This window comes from Carlito syrichta, unplaced genomic scaffold, assembly GCF_000164805.1.
Source record: "Carlito syrichta isolate Samal-C Ts95f unplaced genomic scaffold, Tarsius_syrichta-2.0.1 Scaffold288137, whole genome shotgun sequence".
Lineage (NCBI taxonomy): Eukaryota > Metazoa > Chordata > Mammalia > Primates > Tarsiidae > Carlito > Carlito syrichta.
This window is the reverse complement of record NW_007232233.1, coordinates 1-9,571: the sequence shown is the minus strand read 5'-3', so window position 1 is coordinate 9,571 and position 9,571 is coordinate 1. Positions and strand designations below refer to the sequence as shown.

At 59.4% G+C, this 9,571-nt stretch overlaps 2 protein-coding genes across 5 annotated transcripts in view; one reads left to right on the top strand and one right to left on the bottom strand.

Moving 5' to 3' along the window:
- Nucleotides 1–4,586, top strand: part of PHYKPL (5-phosphohydroxy-L-lysine phospho-lyase) — a gene marked incomplete at its 5' end in the record, with an annotated part of 19,231 nt that extends 14,645 nt beyond the window's left edge. Inside the window, 4 exons of the mRNA XM_008053378.2 lie at nucleotides 758–912; nucleotides 1,287–1,376; nucleotides 3,540–3,670; nucleotides 4,408–4,586. Coding sequence (XP_008051569.2) covers nucleotides 758–912; nucleotides 1,287–1,376; nucleotides 3,540–3,670; nucleotides 4,408–4,514 — 483 coding nt within the window. The remainder of the gene's footprint in view (nucleotides 1–757; nucleotides 913–1,286; nucleotides 1,377–3,539; nucleotides 3,671–4,407) is intronic.
- Nucleotides 4,587–5,467: 881 nt separating this feature from the next.
- LOC103255434 (heterogeneous nuclear ribonucleoprotein A/B) lies at nucleotides 5,468–9,026 on the bottom strand. Of its 4 annotated transcripts, none has more exons than XM_021710110.1 (5): nucleotides 8,858–9,019; nucleotides 8,573–8,704; nucleotides 6,976–7,107; nucleotides 6,343–6,483; nucleotides 5,468–6,074 (listed from the first exon to the last, which is right to left on the bottom strand). In XM_021710110.1, the coding sequence occupies exons 1-5, from the start codon at nucleotides 8,957–8,959 to the stop codon at nucleotides 5,787–5,789; spliced, it is 795 nt and encodes a 264-aa protein (XP_021565785.1). In that variant the 5' UTR covers nucleotides 8,960–9,019; the 3' UTR covers nucleotides 5,468–5,786. The 4 variants fall into 4 exon arrangements, with proteins under 4 accessions (XP_021565785.1, XP_008051568.1, XP_021565783.1 ...); XM_008053377.2 differs by having other exon boundaries at nucleotides 6,999–7,107; XM_021710109.1 differs by having other exon boundaries at nucleotides 5,914–6,068; nucleotides 6,339–6,483; nucleotides 6,999–7,107; nucleotides 8,858–9,018.
- Nucleotides 9,027–9,571: the final 545 nt, after the last annotated feature.

The following is a 9,571-nucleotide window of genomic DNA, read 5'->3' as shown; positions in this document are numbered from 1 at the left end:
CCAGCAGGTGGAGGCTGCGGTGGCCGGGAGCGGCCACTGCACTCCAGTCTGGGCGACGGTGGGACTCCAACTCAAAAAAAGAAATAAATAAAAATAAATAAATGAAAGTCTCATCTCAGACACCCACAGGGCCAGGCATGGGGTGGGGGGGGTGAGTCAAAACACCCTGGAGCCTGAAGGGAGCCACCCAGATAGGCCAGGTGTGTTTTAAGTCAGAGAGTTGTGTGTGAAGTCTCACTCTACCTTGTTATACCAAATTTCACCACTTTTAGTGGTGTTGCACAAGCCAAGTAGCATGAGACCTCAGGCCGGGAGGGTTCCCAGGTAGCCAGTGTGTGGTCTGCACCCTAGAACCCACCCTGGGCTCAGCCAGCAGAGCTGTGAACTCATACCCCAGAGTAGCTTTTTGTGGGGAGGGCCTTGGCATGCTACTCTTGATCCTCCGCGAGGGAGACAGGAACTAGTCCGATGCTCTGGGCCAGCCAGCAAAATAGGGTCCCGCAGCCTCTTGCAAGGGCACAGGACAGGCTTCCCTCCGACTCTGCATCTTTCCAGGGCCCCTGGCCTGGGTAGTCACATCAGACCTGTAAAGGCAGGACTGCCCACAGAGGCCCTGGGAAGCCCCATTTACTGTTGAGGACCGTGAGCCCTGGGGGGTTTGGGGCCTTTGCGCTGGCCACTGCCCTTCGACCGTAGATGGCACTCCTGCCTCGCCCCCTCTGCTAAGCGTCTGACGTGTTCTTTGTCCCCTGCGCAGTTTGGGGGCAACCCAGTGTCCTGCGCGGTGGGGCTGGCTGTCCTGGACGTCTTGGAGCAAGAGCAGCTCCGGGCTCATGCCAGCCGTGTGGGCAACTTCCTGATGGAGCTCCTCGGGCAACAACAAGCCAAACATCCCATCATCGGGGATGTCAGGTGAGGCTGTGGGGCAGCATCCCCACCTCCCGGCCAGGGCCCAAGGGGTGTCACTTCCTTCTCACCTCCTGACAGCCTTGGATGGCAGGCGCCTTGATGCCCCCCTCCAGGAGATAAAGTGGAATGCCGAGGGGTGCTGTGCCTGAAACGGTGCTAGAGGGAGGCCTGGGTGCCACTTGCCCCCCAGCTGCTGCCAGCCTCTCGGGCCCACACCCGGGACCCCTCCCTGGCCCTTCCGCCCCGAGTGCTCCACCACCCTCAGCCTCCCTAGGAGGCGCCAGCAGGAGCCCCAGCGGGCTTTCCAGCAGAGGGCGAGAACGAGGACCACAGCCCCTCAGGCCTGGCCCCGAGGTGTCACCTTCCCTCCTCTCCAGGGGCGCTGGGCTCTTCATTGGCGTGGATCTGATCCGAGACGAGGCCACAAGGACGCCAGCGACTGAAGAGGCTGCCTACTTGGTATCCAGGTATGCTTTCTGAAACCGGTTGCCACGTACCATGGGAGACACATGGCGCCTCATTCCAGGCCTGGCTCTGCGGGAAGGCGCCTCCCTCTTGCCTCCCCATCTGGCCACCCTATAGCTGGGCACCCTGGGCCTCTGGGGTGGGGTGGCAGCTGATCCAGGCCTCCTGACCAAAAGAAAGTGGCTTTGGCAGTTCTGTACCCAGGGCTGGCTGCAAAGGTATCCCGTGAGAGGCCCCTCCCCGTCCAGAGTGGCCACCTCTGCCTGGAACGCCCGCAGAGACGAGCACTTGGATCCACCAAGCCCTGCCAGTCTTGCATAGGCCCAGCCCTGCCTGGAAGCTGTGGCATCACCAGCCCCTGGGCTCCTGTTCCTAACGAGGAGGGTTGGGGTGGCCAGGACCTCTGCTCCTGTTGGGGGCAGGGGTCTGGGTGACCTGGCATCTCAGGACTCAGGCTCCACCAGCCCTCGACCAGGTTGATTTATTCTTTCACTTGAACCCAAGCCTCAGGACCCTTTCCCCTTCTGGCTTAAGGATTGTTCCCTTGTCTCCACTCCCCATGCCTACCCCTCCCCCGCCACAGAATGCCCTCTGGCGCTTGACCATTCAATCTTGACATGTGTCTGGTATAGACTGGCCTGTCCTCAGTGGAGTGGCCAGCTAGTCCCTGCCTGCTCCCGGCTGGCCAGTCACATCCAGCAGTCCTCCCGCCCCTTCCACGGAGCCCTCGGGGGTCTGAATGGCTGGGTGGCACAAAGGAGCCAGATCCTGGACAGGCCTGATGGCTTCTACCTCACAGCCCCCTGGGGGTGCTGCCCCAGTTCCCCAGGTGGGCCTTTCCCCAGCAGTCACCCTGCTAGGCGGCAGGGCTGGATCTGGCCCCAGGGCTGTCTGCCTCAAAGTCCAAGGCTGGTTCTTTCCTGCTTGGCTGGCGTCAGTGCTAGAAAAATCAGGAAGGGAGAAAGGAGCCAGCAAGCAGGCTGAGTACCATCCTTGCACCCATCCCTGAGAAAAAAGAAATAAATGCAGGCTGGGCTCAGTGGCTCAGCCTGTAATCCCAGCACTTTGGGAGCCCGTGAGTTTGAGACCAGCCCGGGAAACCTGGCAAGACCGCGCCAATAAACCAAAAATTAGCCAGGCATGGCAGCGCGAGCCTGTAGTTTCAGCTACTTGGAAGGCTGAGGCGAAAGGATTGCTGGAGCCCAGCAGGTTGACACTGGGGTGGCCGTGAGTGTGCCATTGCACTCCAGCCTGGGCGACAAGACTACCTTAAAAAAACAAAAAAAAATGCACCGTGCTCAGTGGCTCAGCCTGTAATCCCACACCTTTGGGAGGCTGAGGTGAGTGGATTGCCTGAGCCCGTGGGTTCGAGACCCGCTGGGCAGCGAGACCTCATCTCTACAATAAATCAAAAAATCAGCCGGGCGTGGTAGTGTGCGCCTGTAATTCCGGCTACTTGGAAGGCTGAGACGGAAGGATTGCCGGAGCCCAGCAGGCGAGGCTGCGGTGGCCGGGAGCGGCCACTGCACTCCAGTCTGGGAGACAGAGTGAGACTCCAACTCAAAAAAAAAAGCAGAAGAATGAAAGCAGGGGTCAAAGAGGATGTCAACACAATCACTCAGACACTTCTCAGTGGCTAGGTACCTCCCAAGTCAGAAGTGGAATTCAAAAACGATTCTTAGGCTCAAATAATGATGTCAAAGGTCAAGACATCTTCCTAGAAAGAACTGGAAATCAAAAACAAACAGTCCTGTGTCTAGGATTGCAAGATTACCTTGGGGCCAGGGGCAGGAGATTCCTGCAGCTGATGAAACGTCTGTAGGACTCAAGATGCTATTGTTTGCAGTGTTGGACATTTCCCATGTAAAAAATGACACCCATCACATAAATTACACAGAGGACAGCACAGCCCAGTGTGGTCTATGGGCATAATTGGCTGGGCTCCGGGATATAAGTAGCGGGGTGTCTGCTGTAGGGGCAGCAGGCTCAGAGCCAGGTCAGTGCACTCCACAGCATCAGCGTCCAGAGAAGCAGGACTTCGGCAGACGCAGCTGCTGCAGTGTCCTTGGAAGGCTCCGAGTGCGGTTGGAGCCCATGGGCTGGGAGGCCAAGGCCAGGCTGAGGAAGGCCTTGAAGGCCACCTGAACGGTGTCCTGTCTTCACAGGCTCAAGGAGAACCACGTTTTGCTGAGCACTGATGGCCCCGGGAGGAACGTCCTGAAATTTAAGCCCCCAATGTGCTTCAGCCTGGACAACGCACGCCATGTGGTGGCAAAGCTGGATGCTGTTCTGACAGGTTGAGTGTGGAGCCTGGGAAGCCCAGCCTGGGGCCAGTAGCTAGGACCTCCCAGCATGGACCAGGGAGCGGAGAGCCCAACAGCCAAGGCAGGGTGTCCTCTAGACAGGGCGGGAGCAGCAAACTCAAGTGAAGATCGGGCCTCTGTGGCCCAGGCCTCTTCCGTTCCTGAGCCCTGGGCAGGTAGGAACCAGCCAGGCAATCATCAGGACCAGGGTGTAGGCCAAAGCGGATAAGGCAGCACCGCTGAGCTGAGACCCCTCTCCCGGGGTGTGCAGCGGCCTGAGCTTCATTCAACTCGTGGCCAGTCACCCTCAGCTGCTCAGTGGCCGGGAGACGCACCACTGAGCACCCACAGAACACGAAGTGGAAACTCCTCCTCTCATCATCCAGGATGGCCAAGGTCAGCCCAGGATCTCCCCTAGAACCACTTGCCAAGAAGTTACGCGGCTGGGCACAGCTGTGTGCAGGGTTCAGGGAGCCCCCAGAGAGGCAAAATCCCACCTCTTGGCAGGGGTCAGAGCAGCCAGCAGGCAACCCGCTCCCTCCCCTGAAGTCTCAGGACACTGTGATTCTGTGGCTGGTGGCCTGTCCCTGTGGGCAAAAGGAGAAGGCGGGACATGGTGCACAGACGGAAGGGCCCAATCTCCAAACTGCAAGCAGACGACTTAGGCAACAGGCGTCTCCTGCAGGGGCAGGTGAGGGATTTCAGGTGACTTTCCTGAGGTCTTTTTCAGATATGGAGGAGAAGGTGAGAAGTTGCGAAACGCTGAGGCGGCAGCCCTGCTCAGTCACGTGGAGTGGACCTTGCTGTTCTGCAGTTGGAAACCCCTCGGCAAGCTGAGCCCTTTAAGACGTTTTTGTTCCGACTGCAACATCTTACCCTTTCCACCCACCAGTCAGAAAAACCTCCCAGACACCTGCACTTGATGGCAAGAACAGCTAAGTCAGCGGAGCTTGTGAGCTGTGTCCACTAGGCATGCCCGCCCACTGTGCCTCTTATAACCTAGTTTTTGTTTTGTTTTGTTTTGGAGTTGGAGTCTCTGTGGCCGGGCTGGAGTGCAGTGGCACACTCCCAGCCTCTGCAGCCTTGACCTGCTGGGCTCAGGCGATCCTTCTGCCTCGGCATTCCCAGTAGCCAGAACTACAGGCATGCGCTACCATGCCTGGCTAATTTATTTTTTGATTTATCGTACAGATGAGGGTTCACCAAGTTGCCCAGGCTGGTCTCATACCCCTGGGCTCAGGCAATCCTCTCACCTCGGCCTCCCAAAGTGCTGGGATTATAGGCATGAGCCACCGTACCCAGCCACAGCTATCTAGTCTTGAACCCCAACTACCAGACTTTTGCAGCAACCCAGCCAGCACACCCCAGGACAGACGTGTGCGCCAGCCCAGAGGGGCACTGTCATGCCTGATGCAGCTGGCAGACACTGCCCCTGTCTGCAGAGAATCCTCTCTCTCACCAGCCAGACCAGACGGCTGGCGTTCCAGGTGTCCTAGAGGGCAGCAGCTGTCCCTACACCAACCCGGCTTCTTTAAAAGGAGCACAAGCCCCAGGCAGGGCAGTCACCGAGGAAACTCCCAAGGATGTGAGAGGCTGTGCCTGGCAGAAGGTTGCCAAGAGATCACAGAGAACACAAGGCAGCACAGGTGGTGGCTCCAAAGGCTCTAGTCAGGCCCCCCAGCTGCTGACTGGGCCTGTAGCTGCCAGGGCCTGCAGGAGGGCCCAGGCTGCTGTTACCTGGCACCTGCACTCTGGGCAAGAGGTCTTACACAGCATATGCCACACCTAGCTTGGGGGTTTTTAATTTTTTATTTCAAAAGCTTGGATAGCTTCAATATCCAGGTCGTGGCAAAATCAGGACACGTGTAAAATACCTTACAATACATTAGATTCCCAAAAGGTACCAAAAAGTACAGTAAAATTAACACTTCCATCACAGGAAATGTATGACACAAATAAGATAAAATTAAAAGGTGGGAAAAGGTGACGCCGGTTTCCTAGGATACAGTTTTACCCTTTACAACCAGGGTCCGCAGGTCCAGGCTGCAGAGCGGAGCGGGAGACAGCGCCCCTCCAGCTGGTCTGGTTCTGGGTGGCCCGGGCATCAAATCAGCCCCTAACGCTGCTCTGGCCTGAGATACCACACGCTGCCTCGACTAGAGCTCTGGAAACAGTAAGCAGGAGAGTGCTTTCCGGGGGAAGAATTTTAAATAAGACGCACATGGGACAGGCCGTAGAAAGTTTGCAAGTTAAATTTGGTGCATAATCGTTTGTGTTCACTCTACACCCCAAGCACGTGTGCAGCCGCTGGTCGCTCCTCACCACTTCAGTACGGCTTGTAGTTGTTCTGGTGGCCGCCACGTCGCTGGCTCTTGCCGTAGCTTGTGCCGCCTTGGCCTAGGGACAAGAACAGTGGTAGCAGCTACTGCGGATGGAGGGCAGCCCTGTGCCAGGCGCCATCTCCACAGGCCCACGACAGCCTGGGGCCGGCAGGGGCTCTTCCCTGCCTTCTTGGCCTCGTAGGTGGGGAGCGCCACACCGGGCGGCTCCTGGCTGCTGTGGCCAGACCCGTCTGACTCCAAAGCTCCTGCTGCCAACGGCTCCTGCCCTGTCTGTCCTGCCTCCCCTGGGTGAGCAGACGGATGGGCCTCCCTCTCCTACTTACTGTAGTCGTAGCCGGGGCCGTAGCCGTAATAGCCATAGGGCGAGTAGTCGTAGCCGCCATAGCCGGGCCCGCAGCCCTGCTGGTAGCCGTAGCCCTGGTTCCAGTAGCTGCCGTAGCCCTGATTCCAACTCTGACTCTGACCTGTGGGGGGAGCAGGGCACAGGGCCGCGGACCGCTTAGCACACGCAGGAGCTAGGACGGAGGCAGTCCTGCCCTTTGGGTGGCGGGGCTCCTGGGGCAACTTGGGCAGAAACCAAGGCGGCTGCGGTTCTGGTATGGAGGGCGCCAGGCCCAGCCCTACAGCTGAGGCCCACAGAGGACCGGAGGCCAGATGCTAGCTTCGCTCGAGCAAACTCACTCACTCACCTCTGCTCACCCCCCTGCCTGGCAGCTTGGCCTTCAAAAGACGCAGTTCAGGCTTTGGAGTCAGAGGGGCCTGGTGCGAGGAGGAAGGCGCCTGGCGCAGCTCTGCCGCACCCTTCTGCCCAACGACCAGTTTACCAGACGCAGGACAGTGACAGCCCCGACAGCCCACCGTGTCCCTCCTGAGACGCGACCCCGCCCCTGCCGCACTGCCCATGCACCCCGCTGCACAGCACCAGAGGGAGCCAGGCTGGGGCTCCACCCCAGGACCCCCACCCTCCAAGCCCACTCACCTCCGCCGCCGCCACTGCCTCGGTTGCCTCGGTTGCGGTTCCCACGGCCCCCGGAACCATACTGCTGCTGCTGATAGACCTCTTTGGGCTGGGCCACCTTGATTTCACACTACAGGTCGAGAGGACAGCGGGTCAGATCAGCGGACAAGCTGAGGGCAGGGACAGAGCTTGGCTGCCAGAGGCCACATTTAGGCCAGAGTCTCTGGGACCACAACTCAAGCCGAGACGCCTAGGCCAGCTGCAGTCCCGGGTTGACAGGAGGGGAACGCAACCGCCTTGGTCCGACCAGGCGAGAGGATCAGATAAGACTACCAGGAAGAGGTCTCTCAGACAACACACAGCTAAGTTTTTCTTCCTTTTACAAAGAAACGCACCTCATCCAGACACACAACTGAGAAGTCACTCCATCTTACTGAAGCCCTGAGGCCATGTCACTGACCACCCCTCCTCCAAGCATATGGATACCGGACAGGCCAGCATCTCACATCCCCTGAGGGCCCAGAGTCAACTGCGTCTTTCACCAGTGGGGCGGGGCCTCAGCAAATCAGAACCTCATCATTTTTAGGAGCCCGACACCCCCCCCATTAAAAACAGCACGTTTCAGTGTCCCCACACAAGCATGCCTTTAGGTGGCACGTCACCCCACCGACTGATGCCATCGGCCTGCTTTCCATCCCACTGCCTTAACACTACTGGGCCTGACTGTGCTTCCCCCTCAGACTCACTGCCAGGAGCCTCAGATGGCCCTGCCTCAGGCTCCGCCCACCCACACAGGTGACGCACGTGGAGAAAAAGGCCTCAACTATCCCTGGAGTGGCTCTGCCCTGGAGCAGCACCCATGCCTCAACTGCCCCCAGCCTCACTTCACAGGAAACGGAGGGGCCCCATCCCAACCCAATCTTTCCAAGTTCCCCGCCAGGACAGAGGTCTCCAGAGCCCCACCCTACCTGTCCCACCGTGTCTGGCTGCCAGCTCCTGCCTGGGCAGAGCCTGCCACACCCTGCCACAGCAGGCCACACCCTCAACTGCCACCCCAGGCCTGACCTCCCCTCTCCCCAACCTGAGAGTTCAGGTGAAGAGCTCACCTCGCACTGGAAAGCAAAACTGACCCTGGACACTTCAGCTGGCCAGGCCCTGGGGGTTCTTGGGGAGGGACGTTTGTCTGGGGCTGGGGACCCCTTAAAGCAGTGCCCAAAGAGAAGAATCAGTTACGGAAGAAGGCAGAAAAGTCTTGGGCAAGCAAAACACTGCCGCACAGGGGACTCGGCAGCAAAAGTTCTGGATCTCCTGAGCCCAGAGTGGCAGGCCTCCCACGCTGAGCTCCAAGGCCCCGGACGCCGCCCCGCTAGCCGTTCAGGCGCTCAAGGGCTGCTCGGCACCGCCCGGTCCTGCCTCCCTCACGTCCTGCGACGCCGTCAGTCCTCCCAACCTAGAAACCCCAAGGACAAGAACGCTGCCCCATCAGGGCAGCACACGCTGCAAAGAAACAGTGAGGCCAGACCAACCCAGAGAGAGCTCCCCACACTGCAAGGGTCAGCTCCGGCACGAAGTGAGGCAGAATGGGGATGCGTTACCTTGCTTCCACTGATCGTGTGGAACTTCTTCTCCAGAACCTTCTTCACAGGTTCTTCCTCTTTAAAGGTGATAAACACAAAACCTCGTCTTTTGTTCAGCTTTGGATCCATTGGCAGCTCAATGGCCTCGATCTGTAAAAATCATAGACCAAAGCTCAGGACCTCCACCTGCCAAACCCCAGGCAGAAGGAACTTACAGGAGAAAAGCCCAACAGAGGCCAGACCTGCAGACAGCTTCAGCCAAGGACCAGGGCGGCTGGCAGGCCCCTCCAAAGCCACACTCACCTCCCCAAACTCGCCAAAGTACTCCCTGATCTTCTCCTCTGTGGCTTCAGGATTCAGACCCCCAACAAAGATTTTCTTTACCGGGTCCTTCTTCATAGCCATGGCCTTCTTAGGGTCAATGACACGGCCATCCAGCCTGTGCTCCTTCTGGTCCAGAACCTGTTCCAACAGAGTGGAGTCGGGTTCTCATCCTGCAGCCTGACCCAGGCAAGCCCCTACTCTGCGCCGTGAGACACCGGCACATGCACAAAACGCACCTCACCCCTCCAAGTCCCACCCCAACTCCGCTTCCGGCCGGTCTGCCTCGAGCCCCAAGCACGGGTGGTCTCTCAACACTCTCACTCGTCCTCAGCCCGAGCCTCTGCCCAAGCGGTCCCAGCTGGAAGCCTCGGCCCCAGAAGCAGAGCAGCAGGACTGAGGGCAGGGCTGACGAGGGGCTGCAGGGCGTGCCCGCACTGGCGGGAACCCACGTGCCCCAGCCCTCTGGCGTCTCGTCCTCAAGGCGGGCGAACGGCCCGGCTCGGAGCAAGCCCACCCTCCCTTCGAGCGCAGCATTCCACAGCGCCCAGAACAGGCCCCTGCAAGGCGCAGGCGCCCACCACGCCGGCCAGAGCCACGACAGCACACGCACTCCCGGCTGACCCCGAGCAGCGCCCTGACCTCTGCGCCTGCCGGAGCCCCCGCCGCGCCGCGGGGACCCCGCGCCGCAGCCCC